The 27,999-nt window shown below is 42.0% G+C and overlaps 1 protein-coding gene across 1 annotated transcript; it reads left to right on the forward strand.

Moving 5' to 3' along the window:
* The first annotated feature begins 1,338 nt into the window (after positions 1 to 1,338).
* TMEM47 (transmembrane protein 47) lies at positions 1,339 to 26,235 on the forward strand. The gene is made up of 3 exons (XM_049835193.1): positions 1,339 to 1,765; positions 15,324 to 15,464; positions 22,461 to 26,235. Exons 1-3 carry the CDS (start codon positions 1,540 to 1,542, stop codon positions 22,637 to 22,639), a joined length of 546 nt encoding a protein of 181 aa, XP_049691150.1. The 5' UTR covers positions 1,339 to 1,539; the 3' UTR covers positions 22,640 to 26,235.
* Positions 26,236 to 27,999: the final 1,764 nt, after the last annotated feature.

Here is a 27,999-nt window from a genome sequence, read left to right on the forward strand (position 1 = left end):
AACTCCTAGGAACAGCTGTTAAGAGCAAAGCTGTTTGTGCTCTGAGGAGCTTGCAATGTAAATAATATTCTTTCTCTCCGTTTCAGCCTTAAAGGACTATGAACAGAGTGAAACAAAACTTGGAGGAAAGTTGTGTAAACCATGAGGACTTAATCCTTTTGAAATTAATGAGAACATTCCTACAGTAAGAAGAAAGAAAGATCAGGATCTTAGAAAGAAAACTGAAACTTTGGGGGGAAAAAAGCTAAATAATATTAATAGGGATAATTAGCATTTATGGATTTTTTTTCTGTTTCTTCACTAGGTGATGGGCTTTCCTGGCTTGATTTTTCTCTTCCCATCTTACAGTTCTTCCTCAAATGTAACTAGCAGCATTCACTTGAAAATCTGCGGGTTGAATCTTCCTCCTCTTCTTTTTTAATAATCCTTGATGGATATTATACTCTATCTTTGTGTCTGCGTGTGTTTCTATCTTACGAGGGAGAGCTGCTTTAGACAGCGAATCACACTAGCACCCACGTTTAATATCTAACCAAAACATTTGCCCTTGACATTCTCAGCACCGTAATGCTAATTAAGCAAAATAAACAGAGATGTAATGAAACCCGGGCAAAGTACTTATCCCTCCTCGAGATTTAATTTGGGATCAGCAACGCCGCTGACGGGAGAGGGAAGCGGGGACTGCAACTACGTCCGCGCACGGACGCTGAAACGCCGAATTATTTATTAAACCTTCCCCTAACAACTTGTGCTTTAAAGATCACTTCAGAAAGAAATTATAAAAAAAAAAAAAGGAATCAAGGTGACACGCCGCTAATCCTGACTCCGGGGCGGCCTTTCCCCTTTCTCCCGCCTTCTCCTCTCACGCCGTAGCGGCGCGTTACCTCAGAGGACGGCACCGGGGGGGGGGGGGGGCGTGGCGGGGCATGAGGCGAGGGGTCGCGGCGGCGGGCTGTTGGGGGGGGGGGGGGGGTAAAGTTCCCCAAACTTCGCCCCGACGGGGCGGAGCCGGCAGGGGCTGCGCCCCCGCCCCGCTCTGGCGCTTACACGGGCGTCGGCGGCTCACGCCTCCTTCCCCGGCGGAGTGCGGGCCGGGCCGGCCCGGGGCGGGCCGGGCGGTGGCCTTCCCCCCCCCCCCCTCCTTCCCTCTTGGTAGGGGCGGGCTAGGGGGAGGAGCGCGTCGGGACGGACCGGGCCGGGCCACGGCGGGGGGACTAGGGGGAGCTGCTGCACCTGATACACCGGGGCGGGAGCGCGGCGAGGGAGGAGGAAGAGGAGGAGGAGGAGGAGGCGGCGGAGGGGAGAAGGAGGAGGAGGAGGAGGCGGCGGAGGGGAGGAGGAGGAGGAGGAGGAGGAGGGAGCGGCGCTGCCCGCCGCCTGCGAAAGCCTCTCCCCGCCGTTAGTCAGCGCTGGTCTCGCTGCTTCTCCCTCCTCCCGCCCCTTCTGCGCGGAGCTGGGCTCTCGCTCCTGTTCCCCTCGGGGCCGGCGGTAGCGCGTCCTCCTCCTCCTCCTCCTTCTTCTTCCTCCCCTCCGGGCCCCATGGCTTCGGCCGGTAGCGGCATGGAGGAGGTGCGCGTCTCTGTGCTGACCCCGCTGAAGCTGGTGGGGCTGGTGTGCATCTTCCTGGCGTTGTGCCTGGACCTGGGAGCCGTGCTGAGCCCCGCCTGGGTGACGGCGGACCACCAGTACTACCTGTCCCTCTGGGAGTCCTGCCGCAAGCCCGGCAACTTGGACAGCTGGCTCTGCGAGTCGACGCTGCACAGCGGTGAGATACGGGTGTCGGGTGTGTCGTCGTCCCCCTCCCGGCTTCGCTCCCCTCCGCCCCTGCCCCGTCCCTCCTTCGCCCCTTGCTGCCTTATTCCCCCCCCCCCCCCCCCACCTCGGCCGCACCCCGGGCACTGACTTAACCCCCCCCAGTGCCCTGGGTGCCCTCCCCCAGCCTCTTCCCCTTCACCCTTCTCCGGGACTGTGCCCCAGTCCCCTCCTTCCCCGCACCGGAGCCGTGCCCGGGCTTCCCTCCTCGCCCGCTGCCGCCCCTACTCCCCGCTCCGGCCACCGGGAAAAGTCCCCGGTACCTTTGTCCTCCCGCCCTCCGAGCCGCTTCGTCCGTCCCCATCGGGGGTCTCTGGCCGTGAGTAGCCTCTGCTGGGGGCCGGGGACACACACACGGACACGGAGGGTCCGTGCTGGGCTCGTCCCTCTGCCTGCGAGATCGTCGAGGGTGCGGGAGAGGTGCGGGAGGTTGGCTGGTGTGAGCGACAGGGGCGGCGGGTTTCGGATCCGCCTTCGGCGGTGCTTTCACAAAAAGACCCCGAGTTTGGACTAGTTTCGGTTATTTTTCCGTGTGGCGGCAGCTCTCAGAGTGAGAAGCTGTTGGGGATCAAGTATCCTATAATCCCCCCACACGCCCCCCAGCGCGTCCCCATCCCCCGAAGTCACTAGTCTTGAAAAGTTGGGGCTTCCTAAACCCAAACCGAGTGTTATTTTGTCCCGAGTGGGGACGCCTGGACTCTCCATCCCCCTGCCTGTGCTTGTGTGTGTCTTTCTCTAGCAGGTCCTGAGCTTCCCATCGTCTTTCATACTCCTTTGCCTTCTTGCCACACTCCCTGCTTTGATTTCTTGATGCTCATTCGTTCTTCAGCTTTCTAGGTCTTTGGTCATAGATTATTATTTATATATTTTTTTTAAATGTCATTTCACTATTGCTTTGAGTACTTAGGAAGCGGGTTGTGAATGATATAAACAAGCTGCCTGTTGAATATTTTTCAGTAAATTCTTCTGTAGTACCACAATTGTTTCGGTTTTCACGGGTTGTTTTATTTACTTTATGCCTGATAGCAACTTCTGGAGTCCCAACAGAAACACTGAAAAATGAAGCCAGCCGGTTTCTCCCCCTCCGTCCCTGTTTTCTTCCCCGTCTCTGTTTTCCCCCCACACACGCTTGCATTGCTAAATCATCCATTTGGATCACTGGGCTCTCCGGCTGGGTAAATCGTACAGGCACAAGATGTTTGTTTTGGGAAAGAAGGCAAGGGGCTGACTGTATATTCTAGATGCTGTCCTTATTCCTTGCTTCTCTGAAATCCTTGTTTAGGTTCTTGGAAATAACTGATCTCTGCTTGAGTAGAAATTGCACAGCTTCCTTTGCTGCTGGGCTTGGGTTTTTTTCTGTCATTGTGTGGAGTAATATTTGAGGGTTCAAATGTTGTTTGGTGTTTTGTTTTGAATCATATGATGCCAAAACCAATTGTAAAGAAATGTCGCTTTCAATCAGTTACCAGGGTATCTACACAAACTTCGGAGAGCTTTCTTTTCCTTCCCCGGTATAAATGGAAATTTATGTAGGAATGTCAGCTTGTACGTGTCTCCTTAGCAACGTGAATCCTTTGCCCCTTCTCCCTGTCTCCTGAAATAGTATCCCCTTGACTGCAGGAAGACTTTTCAGATGGCTTGAATGAGAACCTGCTTCAGATCCCCCCCCCCCCCCCTTCCCCCCCCATCTCCACACACACTTTATTGGTCTCCCCCCTCGATCCACCTCCCCGCCACGCATGCGTGTGTACACACACACACACACAGTGGAACATTAAGAAAAGCAGGGCAGCTTATGGAATAGCGTAAAAGGACACAAATCTCTCTCATTGCTTTATTGGTCACCTGTCTGTTTATGAGAAGGTGGCAGATGAATGGGTGAGGACGGACGGGAATGAAATGTAGTTTTGTCGGATGCTGTGTGTGGAAAATTTGTCCTCTCCTGGTGCTTTCTTCTATCCTGTGCAAAAATACCTGCCTGTTCAGTTTTATTCAAGTTCCTTGAATGAGCTTTACTCATTTTCCTCGGATACTTTCCAGTCTAGTGGAGCCAGGTTTCACAAGCTACAGGGGAAGAAGTGAATGATTGTTTTATTTGAGGTGACTGGAATAAACCCTTTGCTTTCCTCATGTTTGGCACACAATGCTGCACTCTGAGGAGACCTGAAATATGAGAAACTGTACTGTTCTGCCTTTGCCTTCTGCTAGTGTGTTACAGTTCCCCTTAAAGTCACTAGGAATGCTCCCAGTAAGTTCACCAAGTTGGATTGGGCTAATTTTTAATCCATTTTGTGTGCTTGCCTCAATATTTTCAGTGTGCTTTCCTCCTACCTCAAGAATCTAGCAAGCAGTATATTTTGGAGATAGTGGAGAGCTCCCACAGGGAGAGCTCCCACAGGGAAAGCTCTTTTAGCTTGATACCGGTGCAAGCAGCTTTGTAGCTGCTGTGAAAAGCAGTAGTACGCACAGGAAAAAGGCATCTTCACCCATGGTTTTAAGAGATTTACTTCATCATCCCTTGAAGGAGAGCACCTCAAGTGGCACCATCAAGGGCAAGCTCATGCCAGAAGCTGTTAAAGCATATTCGAGGTTTAATTAAAAACCTTTGTTGTAATTAGATGTAGGACCCCTGACTGCTATCAAAAGGGCAACTTGGTGGAGAGCAGAAGGAAATGTACAGAGCGTGATTACATTGGCTGTTACAGCAGGAAATAATCCCTCAGTTTTCCTTGAGCGTTGCTAGTGCTTAGAGTGTGTGTTCCTGCATTCATTCACTGTTTTGAGGGCTTTTTTTATAGCTTGCAAGCAATCCTTTGCTCTCATACTGCTTTGAAAGTTGTGTAAGTACTTCACAATGTTGATGGTTCAAGTATGTAAAGTAGTGAGTCAAATTAATTTTTAGAAACCTGAAGATTATAAAATACCTCATCTTAATTTGCTTTTCTTCTTTTTTTAGTCTATAGAGTCTATGTAAATCACCTGTTCAATTTTTTTTCCAGTAATTGCAGGAGCTACGAAGGTATTCTTGCATATCCCTCATCTCCCTCATCCCTTGATGAAATTCTAAAATTCCCACTAATAGCAATTTCAGGAGCTGAAAAACTAACAAGGTTGCCAGTGTGGAAGGCTTCATGATAAAATCCTGAGATCCAGCAATGCTGCTTTACAGTTTCACCAGCTGTCTGGGCATAAAATTATTTTCTATGATCAAAGCTTAACTTGGCTAATGCACAAGTTGTCTTTAAGTCAGCTGTATTTTAAACTCATGTGCTACACTGAAAAAAAAACTTACAGGGTTTGGAGTGTTCCTTTGGTGTCTTTAAACAAAATTTTTTTTCAGACCTCATTTGAAGTGGATTATGTCTCACTTGTGATGGTTCATTTACAGATTTATCAAGAGTTAAGAGTTATGTATGAATATTTATTTCTGTCACAGCATCCGCCTAAAATTAAATGCATCTGATGTGCAACTGCCTGGTTTGTCTGTACCTGGACAGGTAGTTGCCTTCTTCCTGCAGAATTAATAACAGTAAATTTGAATTTGTGCAATAGACTGCAGCCATTATAGTTGTTTAAATCAAAGATACACAAATGTGACATGGAAGACATGTATGGTTCCATAGAATCTGATCTGCAGGTAAAGATTGTGTATTTTGCTTTCAATACATGTGTACGCTATTCATAAGAAACAGTGGATCCTTTGCAGCATTTCAGTTTATTGTGAAAACAGCATATACAAAAGTACATTTGAATGGTTTTGTGTTGATTAACTGTATTCATTCTGGTGAATGGGGGTATATGGCTTTGTTACTTAACAACCTGTATATGTGTTCGTGCAACGTTCAGTTTTCTTTAAGAATGTTATACTGGTTAAGAACTGTCCATGAATGCTTGAAAGACAAAACATTCTCAAGGAAGTAAGAGCAACAGGGTCTCGGTACACGTTTAAACTTAGTGGTGAACAAGCCATAAAGGTAAGCTTAACCTACAGCATAGTGCAGTAGAACAACTTGAGTCTAGTTTTATGCTTACAATTCTGTTCTAATGTGTTCTTTTTTTAAGAAAAGCATCAGAGGCTGCTCTTTCAGTAGCATTTGAAGGGGTTTAACCTTAATTATACATTAGATGCAGATATCTGAATTGACATGGCTCAATAGTCTTGGATGGTATGTGCTTGTTTTGAATCTAAGGAGTTGTTCCAAGGGGAGATTACTAGCTCAAAAGCAGCTTCCTCATTAGAAGATCTGGATCATTGCTCAGAGCTGATGCTGATACATATTTGTAAAAAGCTCAGAAAGGCTGATAGTTTGCTGTAAAATAACATAAGAACAACAGATGTAATTTTTCTAAGTCTGAAGACAAAGTGGCTTGTATGATGTAAGGAGGAATTAATAAAACATTCCTCCTGGTTTTGAAAACTGTACTCTGTCATTTTGCGTATTAGTCTCTTTAATAATCATCCCCAACGCTTTATCTGAAGGTAGATATAAAACCAAAAGCCATACTACTTCAAGCTCAGCATCTAAGACCCTGAGCAAGCTGATCTAACTTGGAAGTTGAGTCTGACTTGGAGATTGGCCCTGCTTTCTGGGGGAAGCTGGACTAGATGACCTCCAGAGGTCCTTCCCAACCTAAATTATTCCGTGATTCTATGGTGACTGAGACTCAGTTTATGCCTGATGTCTACCTGACTCCTTCAATGTGTTCAGAATGCCTTGACTTTGTTAACTACCCCTCACAGTAGTCCCAGATAGAATATTCTAAGGTATGCTCCCTCTTTTACAAATGGACCAGTTACTTTAGCCTCAGACTTCCCAAGGCCATGGTCCGTGGGAGCAGCAGATCTAAGACTCCTCTTCGGTAGTCTGGAACTTTTAGTATGATGGAGGCTACCGTTTCAGCCACCCTTCTCCAGCCGGCTAAGAGACATGGTTACAGCACATTGGTGTGTAATACATGAAGTTTGTGTGAGTTTATCTGATCAGGTCAAGAGCACCATACGCCTTATCGTTGATAATACTCTTTAAAAAAAGTAACGCGGGAAGGAAGACTTCTAGCCTTAGTGGGTTGTTGTTACTGCTGTTGTTCATTGCCACTGTAAAATCAGTAACGTATCCCGTTGCTTTAAGTCTTGTTTATTAATTAAAGAAGTCTTGCACCAGTAAGTTAAAAGATGTTCCTTGTGTTAGGGCTACTATAAGTGGTTTAAATATTTGATGAGACTTTATATTTAGAAACATGCAGAGAGTAACCTTGCCTCCGTTACTGAGTTGTGACCACGCAAGATTCAAGGTAACAAGCAGGAGGTGGGGTAAAGTCTATCGAGCTCTATTGCTTCATGTGTTTTTCCTTGTTCCAGTTCTGTAACATAAAGGCCATCATTTTGATGGGAAGTACTCCTTGAACTCTTTTAAATGCTAATTGTTTTTCTCAAGGAACAATGGAGTGAGTTTTGAAAATTGCAAAAGATTGCCAGTTTGCTTGAAGAACATCGGTAACTGTGGGAAATAATTACATTCCTGTTCCAACGCGAAGCGTACTTCTTCCTTCTTCAGATTGCTAAAATGTGATAGTGTATGTAGAAGAGGTCAGAAAAGGTGAGCTTTTCTTGAAAAGCTTGTATAACACATCTCCCACATTTCTCTCCTAATGACATAATTCTAAGATTTCCAGGGTTTTGTGAGGTTCTTGGAGTTGTGAGTGTGTGCGTTTTGGTTTTTTTATTGAATGAATGAATGAATATCCACTAATTAAAATAACATAGTAGTGAGCTAATCTCAGAAGAATGCCGTGTATCCAATGGACGAAATGCCTGAGTACATGCTGTACTATTCTGTGAATGAATTATAGATTACATGATTTTCTGTAATGCTCTGCTTGTCTTGGAAGTCCTCTGTTGGCAAAAGTGATGTGCAACGCATGTTGCCCTTAAACAATAAAATAAAGATCTATATAATGGCACCATTTAACTCTTTATTTGAAGATGCACTGCATTTAAAGGATTTTACTCCATGATTTTAGAAATAAAGGCAGCCCGTGGCTCAGCAGCTGTACAACACCCTCCCCAAAGTATATATATTTTGTATAAATAAGGAACGTAAGCTTTAATCTTCAGGAGAGATGTGTGTCAGTGGGCAGATGAGCAAGCACCTGCTGTGTTTCAAGTTGCTCATATATCTGTAACCCCCCCCGGGCATAAAACCATCTTGTTGTCTTGCAAAATCTCTCCTCTGCACAACAGCAGAGTTGTTTACCATATTTTTATTGGTTTTGTTGTTCAGCCTGATCTCCTGTAGAGAGGAGAAATAAAACTTGCGGTGATGTCGAAGCACACAGAAACTTCGAGTCCAGCAGTCTCGGGTCCACACATAGTCTGATGAACACAGCAACTGAAACAGAGACATCGGGCAGATTAATGCAGTCTGTATTTTATGCAAAACTGCTGTTCACGCCATCCTGAGAAATTGAGACCGTTTCTGCTTTGAGCGCTGCTCGCTTCTCTGGGAACCAAACTGTGCCCTCCACGCTCAGTGGCATCTTTGGGTGGAAGGCAGGGGAGCTCTGCTTGCCATTGAAAGGTGAGCAGAGTCTGCACAACAGCTGCCTAATTATTTTCCGGACTTAGCAAGCACATCATTCCCTGAGGAGGGTAGGTGGTAGAGCACCCACTGCCCGGAGCATCCTGCCAGCAGGCCCTTACCTTGCCTGGAACGGAGCTGGCCTCTTCCCCACTGATCGTGGTCACCTTGCTGTGGAGAAAAGGAAAAGGGAGGAGGAGGTCAAGCAGCTCTGTAGGTGACTGCTAAGGATGTTTTCCCTCAAAGGTGAGAGAGCCCTGAGTCTGGGCTGCCTTACAGTAACTCTCAGCATTTTTGTACGTTGGTGGAAAGGTACGGAAACAGCACGGGAAAGTTGGAAGGGAGCAGTTAGGTAAGGGGCACGTCAAAGCAAGGCTCAGGTTTGGATTCCCTCGTATCTATTTGTTCACGGACCCCATAGATCTCACGCTCAGCTTTTTTCCAGCAGACAGAAGAGCAGAGTAGTTTCAGTCTACCCTAGTAGTTAAGAAGTTCTTCTGTGAAATGGGGGCAGAGGTTCAAGTCTGGAGCCAGAGCTGGGAAGCAAAGACCTTGCAGTTTCTGAGAAGCTGTCTAGCCCATGGTGTGTTGCAGCTAAGGAGCCGTCTACCTTTCCTCCTTCGTTAGTCAGCTGCCATCATTAGCCGTTAGCATTCTGCATCTTGGCAAGACACAGGCATACCTGGGCTTGCTCCAGTTAGCTGTTTTTTGGACATGTCTCTGTGCTTGTTCTCTCTTTCTTTGACTGCCTCTAAATGACTGTCCACTCAGCATCAGGAACACTAAATCATCGTCCAAGCGTCTCGAATGGTAAATGGAAAGTGGCTGACGCCTTATGTGGAGCCTCTGAATTATCCTTAGGAGGTACTTATGGATTTTGGCACCCAGCACAAAATGCTCAAATTTCTGTTTGGGTGTTGTCAAAATCCTGGTGAATTAGAGCTATGAGAAAGCCTCACTGTTAAGCCCACCTGTGTTGTGTAAGACTTGGGTTATTGAGGGCTTTGTCCCTCGTGCTGCTGCTTGTGGATGAAGACCAGTTTCTCAGGCAATCGCTCAGTATGTAAATCTCCTGTTGAAGAAGAAGTAGAAAATACTTTTGTCTCTTCCACAGACAGCTGCTTTTTAACATACATGTGACCTCACGTAGTTATTTCACATGTTCAAATTCGTGGCTTTCAGAAGAAAGACGTGGTGTAGAGCATTTGAGTTCTGTCTTAAGGAAATTATGCATTCAGCCACAGCTGGCTGGTTCCTACAGCTCTGGCAACGCTTTTTAAGTGTCAAAGTGACTTGAGGATCCACACGCAGAAGTCATTTTCATACTTTAGAAAAATCTTATTCTCAATACCTAAAACAAAAAGAAAACGTAAAAGCCAGAGTATGTCCGTGCAGCAGCTGGCAGTAATAAGCATACTATACAAATGGACAATGACCAGAAACTATTCATTTATTTATTGTGATTTTTGTATAAGGCTCCACTGTGGAAAGCTGTGGCTTGAGCAACTTACTGGAAGTTTTGTATGGATCCTGCCAGGAAGCGCTTCTCTCTGCGGTGTGCAGAGAAATGTATGCTACAGAGTCTGAAAAGACTGTACTTGTGCTGGCTGTACAAGAGCAGAGGAGTATGGACTGAGTAATTTATGAACACTGGGCTTCCCAGCTTTAGCAAATAACCCCTTCATCCGGAGCAGAATTCGTCTGAGCAGCTCCTTAAAAACCATCATTTTGGCTCCGTTGAGGTTCCAAAGGACTGACTTCTCCATGGAATAATTTTATGTGAGAACTTAATGGCCGCTGCAGTCCTTATTTTACCTCGGTATTTCTGCTGAATTCCACGGAGCTTGGCCTTCCACAGAAGTCTGTGCACCTGATTGTGCTGAAGAAAGAAGAGATCTTACTGATCATGTGTCAAATGCACTTCTAGAAACTAGGTTCTACCTTGTGTTTTTATATAATCATTACACTTTTTAAACTTTTGTTGTCTGTTTGATGGCTAAATTGATGGGTGTTTATAAACTTAGAAATAGTTTTGAATATGAAGCAATTAGGAATATCTCTTGCTATCTTATTTATCTTAGTTGATTGTTATGACATTCAGTGGGTTATATTCAATTTCTTATGCGTGGGTGCCTCAACTTTCTATGCTTTACTTGACATGTTCTTTCAAATTCATTATTCTTGAATTTAAATGCTATATTACAATTTCTAAGAAAAGAATATTTATTGGCTGAGGACAGGTACGTGATAAGTGGAAGCTTTTCAGTGAATCGGAAAAACTTAAGAGTGTTACTGTGTTTTGTTTCTTACCAAGGCTTTGTTTAGTGCTAGAAGGTGGTCAGTCTTTACCTTCATGGTGTGACAGCTGCATGCATTTTCTTACTTCAGCCTCTATGAGGAGAGAACGTGGTGGGCAACCATTATATGAAAGAAAGGAATACGTGATTGTTTCTTAAGAGATTCATTCAGTTCACTTGCAGTATCTGAAAGAGCCCTATACACAAATGTTCCCACATATTTCACAGTATGTTTTTATGTCCACCACTTCTTTTACTGTAGAATACAATGTAGGTAAGATTTAATTTGGGGGGAACTTGCTGAAAGCATGAAATCTATGACAATGCTAGCCTTTTGCATTGCTTTTTCTTCTGTTAAAAAATGACCTAGTTATTAAAATAAACATTTCAGAAGTTTGAGATGTTTTCTCCTTCTTTTGTGGCTTTTCTGGGTTTTATCCTAGCACTGAAGTATTATTTTGTCCAAGAAATAGAGCAGAGAGAGCTGCTCTTAGTTAAAAATTAAGCTTTAAAGCCTTAGGTAATTTCATCTGGGGGGAAGAAGGGAGGAGAATCACACATTGCAGTGTGCCATTAACACTGTGCTTCAGTATCGTTAAAAAACAGGCAGAATTGCCAATGAGACCAAGCTGTCCTTAGAAAAAGGCACTGACTTACATATGAGGAATTAACTGAAAAGAAACATTATCATCATGGTTTGGGTTTTGTTTGTTTATTTTTTTACTGAAGATTGTAACTGTAATAAATTTTACACCATATATGTTTTGAAAATGTGTTAAGTACCTAGGTTCATATTTATATTTATTTACAAATATTGAAATCCACATCCCTAAACTAATAGGCAGATTGTTACGCAAACACTGTCATACCATCAGAACTGTAGTATGTATTTCCCATGGTTATAGACGTTGTGATACTTCTTGTGCAGTACAAAAACATGTTTGGATTTTCAGACCTAAAAATAATATATATTAAGTGAAGCTTTTCTTAAGAAATCAGTCTCAAGTGACTTAACGATTGTCAAAAAAGTGTTAATTCTAGTTGTTTGGATGGGATAGGTGGTATTACCAGTGTAATTTGTAACATAGTCTAAAATGATGGAACACTCAAAATATCTGAAGTTATGCTTTCTGTTGGCTCTACAGTTATAAACCAAGAAAGCAACTTAATTTGGGCATGACTGTGAGATGACAGTACTTTTTAAAATCTAAAAGTTTATTAAGATTTGTGGGAGTGTGATTTTACTTGTTCCTAACATTTTTCTTAGATAGTGGAAGTGTAGTGTAAATAAACTGTAGCGATGTACACTGAAAAATACTGATGTGCATTCTTAAAGTGTAACCAAATTGTGTTTTGAATCCAGGAAACTAATAATTATCATCTATACAGTCCCATTTTGCTCATGTTTATGCATGTTTCTATCTCTATGAGAACAAGCAGTCTCACTGAACTGCTGAGGCTCCTGAACCGAGTATAGTAACTTATTTGCAAGATTGGTGCGTGCCTAGAAATGGCGCAAGCATATTTTGGATACTCTAAAGTAGGCTTATGATGTTTATGTTCTGTGTACCAGTAACACTATGTAACAGAGCAATCTGCTATTCCCATTTTGATGCTGTGTGTTATAAATCATTCCTGGGTAGCCCAAGGAACACTACAGGTTTTTATTGTAGAAAACTGTTTGCTGTATGCTGTTATATTGTTGCAGCTATCTAACTTACAGGATGTTCTTCCCTCAGTGGTAGTGATTCAGTTTTCTTTGGATGTTTCTTTTCTTTTGTATAAGGTCCAGTGGCCTGATTTTTTTTCTTAAAAAATAATTGCCGTTAAGTAGAAGGCCCATGCAGAAGATTTTACTTCTTTAATCCAACGTAAGCTTTATTTTGTCACCAGATCAAATGGCCTCCAGAATTGCAAGTTAAGGTTTTTCTAAGATGACAAGGAGATTTAAACATGTAGTTTCCATGGTAGGCAGTAGAGGAAAATGCAGTCCAGTATTCTTTGTGCACTAATGTCTGACCTTCATGATGTTCTTTAGCCAGAAACCCTCTCGGCTGCAGCTCAAGGCAAAGGCTGGTAGCATTGTATGCTCCTGTGAATGGAGGCTGGAGCTAAAATAAAGAGGCAATTCCAGACATTGTGTCCCAGAGCACAACGTTCAATACCTGATCCTTAGCTAGTAGTGAGGAACTTTGAGTCTCGGTTTTGTCCTACTGTCAACATCATATCTCGTTCTCAAGAAATTAATTTTGTTTAACTAAGTTCTTTTTTAGTTGGGAGTGTAGGTGTCTTCCAACACTCATTTGTCCTTTTACCTCCCACGCCAGTACTATAGTAAGGTAGTTTGTTTATTTTTTAACCTTTCCAAAATCCATACATATATCTGTCCTGGAAGTTAAACTATATACTAACCCCACACTTATATCTTCTTTGCCTTAGTTATTTTCACTTGTTTGGTGGTCTTGCCAATGTGGTTTTGGAAAGCTATAGGATACTCAACTTTTTTTCCATTTAGTTGCTACTCCAATGTTGCACACCTTCTGTTTGCATTAGACTTTGGCATCTGATCAATGCAAAGATAACATTTAATATTTTATTATTTGTAGTGGCTTTCAAGAATCTTAGTTTCTGAGTTTTCCCATCTGACACTTTGATTTATTTCATCAATTTTGTTTGGCTTTTAACTTTGGGGCAATATGGATTTATGTGTCCAGTCTTTGTATCTGTGTAATTTTCTAGTGCAAGGATTCCTTTCATGTTGTTCCAAAGTGGTCCATTCTGTTTGTTTATTTCTGTATTTTATATCTGTAATGCACTCTGATAGTGGAAGAATACTTTCTAAATCATCAGTACAATAACCACTTGGTGTTTCTGAAGGATCACGTCAACGTTGAAGCCCACTCTTCATAACGTTCCCATCCATAACTAAAATCATATTTCCATCCCACTAATAGTAAAGCAGGGGGACACACAGCAAACTGACATTAGAGATTGCATGCTGACGGTAGGAGAATGAGAGATTGTTCCCAGCCTTGGGTTTTGGTCCAGTAAGAAAACAAGGAGTAAAATAGCTTGGAAGGTTGAGTACTTAGTAATTAAAGTATTAGTAAACAACATGCCTGGATTTCTAAAAAGAATGAAAATAAATGTGTGTACTTGCACAAACACACCTTTAAAATAACTTTCTTTTTTAGCAATGCTTTTATAGCTCTTCTATTCACTTTCTTCTTTTAATCTCCTTCATCCTTTTCCATATAATATATGAAGGCTTTTTGGTGATAATAGCTGCCAGCCTTCCATTTCTAAACTCCATAGCTGCACTGTCAGTATCTTCAGCAGATTAGATCCCTCTTGAAACTGGATGTACTGTTTTTTAAAACATTAACTTTTGCTTTTTTAAAAAAAATAATGTGTTTTTTTGGTTTTTCTTCTTATTTTAGTAACCTTAAGATCTCTAAATTTATTTTGGAAATAATCTTATTTTCTTTTGAACTGTGTAATGCATTTGGACATTTTATTCCGAATATCATGTGAGTGCTAGTATTTTTCAAAGTAATGAGAGATATATTGGATCCATAAGTCCTTTTCCCACAAGCTGATTTTGGCTCATCTTCCTTGAACTACTAAATAGTAGTGATAAACAGTAAATAGTGATCTGATTCTTCTTCTTGATGCCCGTTATTGGAGAGAGACAAGGTCTTATGTACCCTTTCACAGAGAGAGACAGCACAAAGCCCGTGCCTTTCTAAAATCCTACAGAAGCTCTTAAGTTAGATCTTGGATGTTGTATGGGCCCCTGATGGCCATCAGCTTGCAAATGGATTTTGGTTTGTGTGATGTAAGGCTGCAAGGATGTTGTTTGTAACTGCATCCATTGTGTATGAAGATAACTGGGAAATACACTGGGCCAAATCCAAAAGTTGCTGTTGGGGAAATAAAAGAAAAACTGGCACTTCAGGATAACTGACGTTTTAAAATGAACTTCGGATTTGACTTGTTCTGCATCTAATGACTGTTACTGCCTTTACAAGGGTTTGACTTCCACCTTTTTTTTTTTTTTTTTTTTTAGTGTTGATTTTTTTTTCCCCCCCCTTTGAGCATCTCCTTCCTTTACCTTATTATTGTTATGCATATTATGTGGCCCTGGTAATTTCCCAGTGACAGGTGTATATGATGAGCCTCCATGCGTTTCCCTTCCTATGTCATCCTAATCAGCTCAAGCACGGGTTTGACTTTCTTCTGTGAGAAAGTTATGACAGACTGGGGTCAGCTAACACGCTAGCTAATCGTGACCCAGCCTCAATTTCTCATTCTCAATTGGACAACAACCAAGGGACCAAATTATTCAGTCTTACTCGAGCCAAAATCCCAATGAGGCCAACTAAGCCTTTAAAAAATGTGGGAGGTTGCGGCACTTTGCTCCTGAGTTGCATCTGTTGTATAAAGGTGTTTCGCTAATTAGGAGAAAAGAAATCCAAAGCACAGTTGTTTATTTACCCGAGACTTGATGCAGCCTCTGTGTTCCTCATATTCTGCTCTTCCTGTCAGGTCTATGGGCTTGTTTTACTGAAATTGTATTATTTTTTCCCTTCTCTCTCTTTTTTTTTCCTTCCTCCCCCCCCCCCCCCTCCCCCAGACTGGCAGATAGCTACTCTTGCTTTGCTGTTGGGTGGTGCTGCCATTATTCTCATAGCTTTCCTGGTTGGGTTGATCTCTATCTGCGTGGGATCTCGGAGGCGGTTCTACAGACCGGTTGCAGTCATGCTCTTTGCTGCAGGTAAGCAGATTACCAGCGCCATCACAAAAATTTCATGAGAGACGCTTCACTTTTGTGAAGGAAGACATGTCTTGTTCTGCATACTAATTCAGAGGCATTTGGTTTACTTCTGTGTTAACTCCGGTGAGGTTTTTCAGGATACCGGTTCTGCACAGCATTAATAATTTTTTGCAGTTGCACTATTCTTACTTCATAAACAATTATTTATTTTCATTATATTTATTGTTTTGTGAAGTACATGCAGTGGGGGAAACTACAGAGGATAAATCTCAAAAGTGCCATTTTAAATCTGTGACTTTATGCTGCTTGATGTCCCCGTTTTTATTCTTCATGCAAAGCCATTTCTGTTATTTTAATGTTCTTCCTTTTACAGTTTTAAAATGGGAAAATTAATGCCCGAAGGTGAACCCTTGAAGCCCTACGTGTGAAAATAAATAGGATTAGGTTGCAAGGTGTTTATATATGTCCCTGTGCCATGAGGAATTAATTTCATTGTGTCAGCTTGCTTACTTAGTTATTAATTTAACAAGCTGTCACAGTGTAGTCCCTATTTGGTTTTAAAAACATGAAAATGGAACAGTTTATACAAACTATCAAAAAATCTTAAGGGAGACCTATGAATCTGATTTGTCTCTAAGACTGGTCCAGTGAGGTGTAATTACAGTATTGAATCATGTCCTTTTTGTACATTCTGGTGTTTTGGGGCTTAGTCAGCACGGATGTTTCTGTTCCTCGTGAGATTCACCAAACCTTCATCCTGGTTTGCCTTCATCATGTCACTCATATCTGCATCGGAGCCAGCAGCTTAAGCCCCTTTCTGATAGCCCATAATGAAGAGGATGACAGAACCTAGTCTTCGGGATGTATTAAAAAAAAAAAAAAAAAAAAAAAAAAAGCCACTTTACAAGGATATGAAAAGATAAAAAGTGCAGAATTTGCAGGGAATTCGGGGATGAAACAAAACTCCAGGGAAAGCTCCTGCTGCCCCCTGCTGATAATGGTACCTGGACTGAGCCGCAGCGTGTCAGGATGCACTTTTATTTGCTCAAGAGATACTGATAGGTGATGTTTCATTTGCTTTTAGGAAATGAATGCAACCTAGGATCAGATTTCCCGAGCGGAAATTGTATCTTTTTGTTCTATGTGCCACATTGCTTGCTTGGTTGGATGAGTAAAGGCCCTGGTGCCATTATTTTAAAATTTAGTATTAATTCTGAGGTTATAAAGCATGCTAGGCAGTTAACTTTGAAGGAAATGGAATTATTGAATTTCTGTAGTGGTTTCTTATTTGGCTTTTGACTTAATTTCTCATAATATTGCGTAGTAACATAGCAATTATTCAGCCATACACTGCCTATCTTGCCATATTGCTCATTTAGTATATAGTTAAGTTTGTACTAAAAAAATAAACAACTTTCCCCAAGAAAAAAATTCCCCAAATCCTGCTATTGAGCTTAAAGTTTAATCTATTCTCCTCTGCATAAAATTAGTTCTAGTCTTTACTGCAAAAGTTTGGGGGTAGGGGGTTTTAATGCTTACTTGCATCAAAAAGGAAAAATATATTTTCCTGGGGTTGAGTGCACCCTCAGCAAGTTTGCTGACGACACCAAGCTGTGTGGTGCGGTCGACATGCCGGAGGGAAGGGATGCCATCCAGAGGGACCTGGACAGGCTTGAGAGGTGGGCCCGTGCCAACCTCATGAAGGTCAACAAGGCCAAGTGCAAGGTCCTGCGCATGGGTCGGGAGATGAGTGGATTGAGAGCAGCCCTGCGGAGAAGGACTTGGGGGTATTAGTGGATGAAAAACTGAGTATGAGCCAGCAATGTGCAAAAGCAGCCCAGAAAGCCAACCGTATCCTGGGCTGCATCAAAAGAAGCGTGACCAGCAGGTTGAGGGAGGTGATTCTCCCTCTCTACTCCACTCTTGTGAGACCCCACTGCAGTACTGCCTTCAGCTCTGGGGACCCCAACATAAGAAAGACATGGACCTGTTGGAGCGAGTCCAGAGGAGGGCCACAAAAATGATCAGGGGCCTGGAGCACCTCTCCGATGAAGACAGGCTGAGAGAGTTGGGGTTGTTCGGCCTAGAGAAGAGAAGGCTTCAGGGAGACCTTATAGCAGCCTTGAGTACCTAAAGGGGGCCTACAGGAAAGATGGGGAGGGACTTTTTGGAAGGGCATGTAGTGATAGGACAAGGGGTAATGGCTTTAAACTGAAAGAGGGTAGATTTAGATTAGATGTAAGGAAGAAGTTCCTCACTGTGAGGGTGGTGAGGCACTGGAACAGGTTGCCCAGAGAGGCTGTGGCTGCCCCATCCCTGGCAGTGTTCAAGGCCACCAGGTTGGATGGGGCTTGGAGCAACCTGGTCTAGTGGAAGGTGTCCTGGCCCATGGCAGGGTGCTTGGAACTAGGTGATCTTTAAGGTCCCTTTCAACACAAACCATTCTATGGTTCTGTATGATTCTATGATATTGGTGGTTTAGCTCATGAGTGGTGTTCACCTCTTTCCTTTGCTTCTGTGTGTGTGTGCATGTGCATTTTAGATAGCCATGACCTGAAGCATGTAAGTAGAGAGGTGGTGAGGCCAAGACAGCCTGCCCCATTCTTCTACATTTTCTGGCAAAACTGAGGAGAATCCTTTGGGGATTTGATGCTGACATTGTTAGTGTCGTTTCCTACAGATTTTATCTTTGTTGTCACTAATTTTTAGAGGTGAATATGGACTGGCATATCTTGAAGTAATTACGGAAAGAATCCCCTACTGAAGAGGGGAAAGTTAAAAAAACTGCAGCACAGTGGAGTTTGTGCCTTATGCAACTGTCCATGGATTTAAACCTTCACCTGTGGATTTCACAGAAGATCTTTGAGGATAAACCCTGCCCTGACCTGTGAATCTGCCAAATATTCTCTATGACTCTGGTTAGGAGTCTACCAGCTGCATCTGGAAGAGGGACACAGGATGCATTGCTCGGAGACATTTAATGATCTGTGTGGGTGTCAGGTAGAAAACGTCACTATGTGGGAGAAAGGACAAAATGGAAGAATGGTTTCCAGGCACTTTAGAGTCTGAACAGTTGGCTCCAGGCATTTTTTCTTCTAGTTTTGATTTATTTTGATTTATTTTTCTTTTTTTCTCAGCTTCAGGTTTCAGTTAGCGACTCTGTAGGTGAGGAAGAAGATTGACTCACTAGGTCTGGAAGAGATGAGAAAACAAAAGGACAAAAAAAAAAAAGTAATTCAGCCTAGATACTGAGAATAATCCAGCAAGTGATCAACAGATGTGAATGCATTTAAAATATATACTGTCAGCTCTGTGTAACAGGGAGAGGAACAGGAATACCTCAGGTAATGGAAAAACGTGGAGCATAGAGAGAGGCAGTTGCAGGACACTTTTGCATGCAGCCACCTTGGCTCATACACTTCTTCCCAGCATTTTTTATCTAGTAGAGATCACTAGTTTATGTACTTGATGGGAGCGTCTTAGTGCTCATGAACCAAACTGGCCCTGAAAGCTGCATCCTCAAAGCTCACAAACTTGACAATGTAGGAGTCTCATGATATGGTTACCAGATAACTGACTGCTAACAGAGCCTTGATTTAGGGGTAGAAAGAGAAGGTGTTATTGTTGGAAGTCCATAAAAGCAAACAAAAAACGTAATTTAAAAGGCGTTTGCCTTCTGGGGCTATGTTTTAACAATTTTAACAATGTTTAGAAGAATAACCTGTTGAGGTTAGTGAGCTTTTAACACGTTTCACAGGATGCTTTTGCATGTAAGCTAGGGAAAGAGTGGCTAAGTGAAAGTATTACAGGTGAGAGAGTAAAAAAAAATGACGGCAGATAGTATTTGGAGAATACTTAAAGGAAGTGCTTTACTCATGTGAATGAGCAGGAGGGATGGTGTGGAGAACAGATACAGAACTTACTAGCCAGCGACACCATTTTTATGATTGTAGACCAATTAGAAAGCCACACCATAAGGGGGGGTTTTGACAGCAAAACTCTTATAGTCAAACATTTGAACAAGGAAAAAAAGAGGACTGAAATTGTATTTTCCTAGTTTTAAAGCATTTGTTGTGATTTCTGCGTGTTTAATATGGTGAGTACATATAATTGCATATATTTCATGTAAGTAGAATAAAACTAGTATTCCTCTTCCTGGGCAATTGTCTTGCAGGCATCGTAGTGCTACTCATAAAAATGGGTCTAAATTGAAAGTGAATAGTCTAGTTTGAGATGACTAGTCTTTTTTGAAGCATTTTGAAGTGGAAATTAATTTTTTAAGATTTCTTTTGCAGCCTTTTTTCCTATGGGAAAAGACTAGTGCTTCTGAAGACAGGTAGTACACACCCTTCCTGACATAGGTCAACATAGCACAGAGTTCCTTTAAATTCATCGGAAGCAGATCAGTAGTTGCAAGCATTGGTTTTAATGTCTTTTGGGGTGATACTGGTCATTTTTCATAACTCCCCTAACTGCTGTTTCTCGCCTAAACAGGTCCCTTCCCACTCTACAGGGAGAAACAGTGACGGGAGGCAAAAATAGTGCAAAGTGATGACAGTGTTACGCAGTGTGGTTGTTTCCACTGGCTAGTGGCTGCCAGCACTTCCTTTGAGTTTTACAACAGTGTAGCTGGACCAGTAGCAGCAAAAGCAGGAACCCTCGCTGTAAAAATGTCTAAAATACCTGTTGTGGGTGTTGCTGCTTTAGCAACATGTTCTGCTTCCAAAAGAATCACTGTTTTTGTTTTGACAAGTCCAATCTGTACATTAAAATTCAGCATACTTCATATGTTAGGTGGAGGGAAGGTGGCGAGCTTCCTTGGTTGGCACTTGACACAGGCAGTTTCTGTATTGACTCAGCAGATGCTGCATCCCCAGTTCAGGAAGCCACTAAAAAACTTGCTTATTTCCGTTCATCTTAGGAAATCCTTTTTGACTTTGGATGATCTTAAAGATGTGTCTGAAAGCTGCGCATATGTTCAGGTGGTTTTGGGTATAATGATGCTCTCGTTATACAGAATTGGAATGCATAATCTTTTCATAAGAGTAGGTGCTTCCCCTAGTGTACCCTGTCAAAATTTCTCCAGTGTTGCGGAGTGTTTTGTGAGCTGGCGGACAAAAATTACATTAAAATGGAATAACACAAAGTAACACTTCAATAACTTCAGGACTAAAAAAATCCTGTGGATTTTGGTATCCACATCAGAAAATCCATTATCCAAACATTATTCACATTATTCAGATTATCAGTCTCAAGTAAGAGTCCAAAGACTAGTCTGTAGTCGGGGGGGGGGGGGGGGGGGGGGAGGGAGGGGGGGGGGGGGGGGGGGGGGGGGTGGTGAGAAATTTCCAATTAGTGTTTTGTAAAGTGTTATCACCGAGGGTGTAATGAACATTGGAAATCATCTCCCCATACCATTCCCAGCCAGAGTGCATGTTGGAATGAAAAGGCAAATGACAGACTTGGAGTGTGCAAAATGTTCAAGCAGTAGGAGAATATAGTTTATTTTATTTTCCTGTAATTTCTCAGTGTAATTTCAGAAGGGCTTCTGTAGCCCAAAGTAGTCTTCCTCTCTGTTATCCGCTGGCATTTTATATTGGCTCTGGCTTTGTAACAATTCTCTAAAGAGCGTTTGTTCTTCTTACAATAGCTAATAAACTAAAAAAATGACCCAGTCAATGTTAAAGGAAGTAGTTATTATGGCATCACATTGCGTACCATTGAACTTTCATCAGAGTACGTCTCAGGCCTGCGAATACTTAAGCACGTGCTTGACTGTGTGGATGTGCCCACCCTGCCTGGAATCAGGGGCTGGGGTAGTTTGCAGAGGCACTCACATGCCAAAATCTTCAAAAATTGCTAGGGTTAAATGCTGGAAGGGAGCATTGCCGTAAGGCCATATCATATCTGAGGGGCAAGAAGGATGTTTTGTACATTCCCGTGATGTTTAGTCTTTTGTGGGTGGCAGAACAAGAGGCCTGAAGAATCAATACATCATACCGCTTGTTCTTGTCTTCAAACCAAGTGTAATTTTCACCTTACCTCGGAAACTGTTGTCCCAGTTTTCTGTTAACAGTGCGCCTGGGTTTAAAAGATGCCAGCGAAACTGAAGCCTTCTTGTGAAAATTGGGGTTCTTCATCTGTACGTTTTCCTTTTCAGGTTACTGTATGTGGGATTTTTTTTGATGTAGCACAGTAATTAACAGGTTTGCTGAATTCCACTGCAGACATGTGGATCGGGCTGCAGATCTGGCTCTCAGAGACAGTGCTGTAGAAAGTAATGATTTTTAAGCTTTTTACTGCCTTGGATTTGGTCTCATTTATTAGCTTTTTTTCATCATGAAGCATTTCTGACACACCCCCTAAATTCATAATACAAGGCAGTGTTTTGCCAGTTGGAAGTTCAGTGACTGATCAAACTTTATAGATTCCTTGGTATTCTGTGTAACAATATCATTAATTCTGATTACAGTACACAGTAATGCATATGAAATATGTAATTTAGTGAGTCTCTACTGAACATAAATATGTATCACCTACTACAACAAATTATTTCTAGGCTAAGTAAACGATTTGATTCTGAGCTATATTTCTTAATATTCATTTATTCTTGCTTCTTGTTTTGACTTATTTATAATAGCTGTAGAACAAGTGATCTTAGTTTTGTTATTATGGTGGGAGTAATGGCTGCAAAATAAAATACAAAGGAGAGAGAAAAGAATTGGGAAAAGATTGCTTTCACTGTTTATTTCATGGACATCTGAAGGATTGTCATTATACCATAGCAATAGCATTTGTTCATTAACGAGGGAATGTGGAAGAATCTGTTCTCTGTGAATGAAATGAAGGTGATATTTTTTTCAAAAAGAGCAGTACTTACAAGCTAAAAATGCACCAAGAGCATTTTAAATATGAATTTCAGTTATGTGATGTTTTCCTTGTTTTATAGAAATTAATTAAGGCTGCTTCTGACATGTGGGTTTTTTTCTCTTTCAGTCGTTCTTCAGGTGTGCAGCTTAGTCCTTTACCCAATCAAGTTCATCGAAACGGTCAGCTTGAAAATATACCATGAGTTCAACTGGGGCTATGGCCTGGCTTGGGGTGCAACTATATTTTCATTTGGGGGTGCCATTCTTTATTGCCTGAACCCTAAGAACTATGAAGACTATTACTAGAATCATTTAATGAAAAGAAAAATAACAAAAGGATTACCCCATCTTTTCTAACTCACAGTTTTTTTAGAACACTTGTGGAGCACCAAACAGTCTGCTCTGTTGATAAAATAGCCTTTGCCTTTTGGGTGTGAACACTATAACCAGCTTTTACAACCATTTAAAAGAACTGCAAACACTAGGATTGCTGATCTTACATAGGCAGATGCTGCAAGCTGCTGATACATAAGCTCCATTTTTCCTGACAACAAGCAAAAGGATCTACGTGACAACGATCATTGTGAGAAAACCAGTTGGAATGAGAATGCAATGCCAGCATCTGCTATTGCCTTCAGGGGAGCAGCTGGTATAGGCTCCATTTAGAAGTTTCCCTGTATCATAGAGGATTCAGATGTCTGATAAGCAGGCAATGGCATCTTGTACAATAGGCTGTGTTGGCCCCTTGTTACTTGCTCAAAAAAGCTCTTAAGGAATTAGTTGCAAGTGACTGTGTTGAGGGCAGTGAATGTAACTGGTTAATGACTTGTCTAATATCTGCATTCAACAGTCTTCTGGGAGAATAATAATAAATAAAAAAAGAAACAAAACCAAAACCAAGCCACCAACCTCACAGGATTTCATGAATTGGTAATCAACTTCACCATGCCAGCTGTAGCAGATTGTTGAAGGAAGTCCAAACGCGGAGACACGTGCTTCTGACTGTGTAGCTGGAAGTTGTCTCAGCTCTGAGTATTTTGCTGGGAGGGTGGAGGTAAGGGGGAGTGGAAAAAAGACCTCGTCTGTCCCTGAGGCATTTAAAATGCATGAATGAGTTGCAGTTGTCCGAAGTACCCATTTAACTTTCGAACATCATCATGACAAGAATGCATATGGAACAAGTTTAGTTATATTTTTGAAACGTATTTGTTAGTACAAATGAAAATATATAGTACAAGTATAAATGCAGAGGGAGAGAGACTATTCATCTTAAAATTGTAATATGAGCTGTGATGCAGTGGTTAAAATACTAACTTTGAACACGTTCTTGAGAGTCTTGGATTGGTACCCCCAATTTTGGTTGGTGTTACAAAATAAACATAAAATGGTTTATCTTCTGTATATGCCCTTGTATAGGCTCTATGTTATGGGAAATGCTTAAAAGTTCACATCAAGTTAAGGTAGACCTGGACGAAATAAGTACTCGCTATTCCATGTGTAATCTAGTACTTAACTAAAAGTTGTTTTCTAAGGCTGTTGCAAAGAAAAAACTGCCTTTTTTTTTTTTTTAATCTAGTTAGATTGTGAGTGTCTCTGATCATCAAGAGTACAGCTGAGACCCCATCCTGTCCATCTTAAAACATTAGCACCACAGGAGGTAATATCTTGTTTTTAAAGACTGAGTTTATAATGGACTGGCTGATGATTATGTACATCTAATTACTCCTTCCTTAGTATGTTTCCCACTTAAAAACATCCAGAGACTGTATACATGAAATGAAACCCAAGATAAAATAGGGAGAACTTTTACATGAATTTAATCCGCATCACTTTTATTTTTGTTTACGATTTGCTTATTTGGATATTTTCGATTAATTATGAACATATTTTTATACAATTCTAATCTTTAGAAATAACTATTTTTTTTAATGGAGAAATTTAAAATATATTCTACGTGGACCTCTGCAAAATCAGGTATGCTGGGGTTGCACATCCACCTCTCTACAAATGGTTTTCCTGGTGCCATGGAAGGGACTTGCTGAATTACTCAATGTTGAGCCCACATCTACAGTGTTAATGCCTGTGCCACCGTCGCAGGGCGCAGAGGGACCACAGGGCTGCCTTCAGGTATTGCTGACGTGAAGAGATGGTTTATAAAACTCTGGGGCTCTCTGGAGTTAAATTTTTACTACCATGGCAGAATATTCCATATCAGCAGTCTTTCCAGGACCAGTGGTGATTAATTAGATTAGATGGAGCAAAATGATAGTTTGACTTTGAAGGGATTTTATGGCGATGCCTGGAGAACAAAAAGGATGGCAGGAAAAATTCTGTCCACGTGTTTCACAGGCACCAGAGAGCGTTTGTAACTCTGCTTTTTTTTCCCTGAGACTGACTTAAGGCGGATATTCAGTATATAGTTAACTCTGTATCTTTCTGAACAGCTGTGTAGTTCTGCTTTTATTTAGCAGCATGGAGAACATTGTAGTTTGGCATGGGAATTAGGTTAACATAGAGAAGCCCACTGTGAGATGTCTGTACCTTTCCAGGAGGACGGTGTTTTGGTGCTGGCGTTGCGTGGCACTTCACCTGTGCTGACAAAAAGGTACAGTGCTGAACCCGTATCGTATCCACTAATTTATCCAATCATTTTTCTTTATGTAGAGTTTGAGTAAAAACAACTGTCAGGCCTAAGGCATATGCAAATTAATGGCACGCGCTCTGAAAGTCACCCGGCTGTTAATATGAAAGGTGTTCAGGCAAAAAATTTACAAACGTGAATGCCTGAAGACAAGGTTCTTCATTCGTATTTGGGTCAGAGATCTGATTTTCAGTCTCAACGCCCGCTTTTCCTCTTGAAGGTAATGCGGTCTATTAGGACCCACCTCTCAAACTCCTCAGGTCCTTTGCGTTTGGGCATCTAGTATATGGGTTTAGGTACCTACTTTTAGCTTATGTTGCTACTGCCGTTTATTCTTTTTCCCCCTTACCGCTGCCGATTTTGGCAAGCATTCTGTTTCTCAGCACTGAACTAAAAGTAAATACAATATTATGCTGATTAATTTTTTTTTTCTAGCCACAAAAAGGCTACATATCTGTGTCTTGAGTGTACATACAACAAATGAATCATTCTGTATGTTGTGCTTGTGTCATGCTACCATTATTTCAGTTATTTGGCTTTATCTCACTGGCAGGATGATTCTCTCACACAACAAATCCATTGTTTTTCTTCTAAATATATATGAATAAATACATATATAGCAAACTTGCAAGCAGGGCTAGTTATTTGTATTTTTTAAGCTTAAAGTATACCGTCCGGTGCTGACAAGTACCTAGCACCTCTTCTGGATTTCTTGCACAACTTCGTTTAGCTTTTGTAAATTTTAAAAACAAATATAGAGAGACCTATGTGTTTGAAATATAAATGATATATATGGATTAGCATGTAACTGTATATTATTAAACATGCAATGAACTGACTGGTAAGTGAAGTCTAATCTTATGGCTAGCAATGTAATTTATTCAGACTGTATTTTTGTACAGAGCAGTGCACACTAACCTATTGCCTCTGTGTCCTCTATAATGCCTAAAACTGTGCCTAGAAATTTCATTTCTGTCTTTAAAGGAAAAAAAAAAAAAGACAACTAAATGCTTCATGTTGTTGATGGTATTGGTTTTTCTGATGTTGTTCTTTATTTATTTTTGAGAAGTGTATGGTATGTTTATTAAATGAATCCATCAAAATACGGTTCGTTTTAAATGGTCATTGTTAGCAGGGAAAGACACGTGGTTTTTTATCAAAACTTTTAAGTTTGCAGTTTTAATACCATTCCTGCATTTCACGATTTTTGTAGCTTACATAAAGTTTTATGTGAAAAAGTAACTGAAATAAAAAAATTGTTACACTAACCAAATGTGCCTGTTTTGCTCTGAGTGGAATATGTACGCAGCTGAAATGGCGTGGTTTTCTGTTGGGCAGGCTCAGAAGGAACAGTCTGCTTAGGCTAGTGAATATGCCTGGTATTCGGTTGCCATACTAAGGGAGTCTTGCCAAAATACACAGGGGGAGAGAGGGAGAGATGCGGGATCTTGCCAGTGTAACCCCTCCATCTCGCCTGGGCGTAGAACCGGTAGCACTGGGTTGGTGTCTGGGTGTCACAGAGCCCATACTGCCTTTATAAAAATGCAAGTATTGTAACATCAGAAAGCCAAATTGCTTTTAATGTGGTAAATAACAAGGCCATGTGTTGAAATGGGAATCTATACTCATCACCTTGTTCCAGTGGGGGAATTTATTCATGATATACATGTTTCTTTTTCACGTTTCCAATAACTAATACTTTTTCCCATTGTGATTCTGAAAGCCAGGTTACTTTTCACCCTGAAAAAAACCCAGATACTGGTTTTGAACCTGAAACGTGGTGGTGCAAAAATGGAAAAGCATGTTTAAAACACTGAAGACATTACACTGTGGTGTTTCTACTGCTCGGTAACACGCTGTCATCCTCTGCATCGCTGGGTACCTCTCATGTGAGCGGGGGGCAGCGTGAAGAGGGGGCTGCCAGCAGAAAGTGATAGGAGGGAGAACGGAGGACAGAGCTTTGGCTGCCGTGGGCTACTGCAACGGGCAAGTGTAGGCACGAGGGTGGGGTGCCCAGAGTGGAAATCGAGTCGTGGAAAAGGAATTCAGAGCAGGGAGCGAGTATGATGGGGTGGAGGACGAGGCGGTGTCTGAAGATTTGTTTTCTTTTGAAATGCGAGCACAATTGAAGGAGGAAGGAAGTTCGTAGGGAACTATGAATCCACAGCCACTGGGGAGCGAGGGAGCGAGCGAGAGGTGGTGGAAGCCGTATTTCTTGAAATCTGCATTAAAATTCTGGTTGTAGTGCGTGTGGCTTTAGAGGGCATATTCCTCAAGGGTTTGACCTGAGCTTAATGCCCAAATCTTAGGCCATCTGTGCGCCTACATGTTGGTGCGAGGTCAAAGGGGCCCATTGGCTTACTGGGGAAGAAGTTAAGCAGAGGGTGAGGGTGTCTTGCTCAAACCTTGTCTATCCAAACATGCTGAACGATAGGAGCACTGGCCTGGCACTAGCTGGCATGCCCTCGGTGTGCCAAAGACGTCCCAGCAGACTTGGCAGTCTCACGGTGTGTTTGGTATCCACCGTAAAAGCAGGTCTGCGCTCTGCTGCTGAACCAGATGAAGCGCGGCTGGATGTACGGCATGTTGTGAACAAGAGGAAACGTGTGGAAGATGGTGTATGAGCCCAAGTTTGTTCCTCCCAAAATGTAGTTTGAACGTGAGCGAGCCACGGAGCACTTGGTGGAAACAAATGGTTTGAGGTCTGCAAGTGATGCTGAAAACTGCCATGTACAAACTCGGTCAAACATACCCAAAGCAAAACTCTTCGGAAGTTTGCGAAATCTTTGAAGTTGGTATTTTGATGTTTTGTCTGTGGATGGGGACTTGTAATGCTTGCTTGTTTCTGTACCTTGAAGGACCTTGACCCAAGTCAACATTTTTGTGTTAAATGTATGGGTGCGATGGGATTTTGGAGATACAGAAGATTTTTCTGCTGTGTTAGTGACTTCCTGACACTCTCTTGATGAAAAACAGTACTCCTGGGCTTTCCCAACAGGCAGTAGCTTCGAAGAGGACTTTAAAT

This window comes from Accipiter gentilis, chromosome 32, assembly GCF_929443795.1.
Source record: "Accipiter gentilis chromosome 32, bAccGen1.1, whole genome shotgun sequence".
In the NCBI taxonomy this organism is placed as follows: Eukaryota; Metazoa; Chordata; class Aves; order Accipitriformes; family Accipitridae; genus Astur; species Astur gentilis.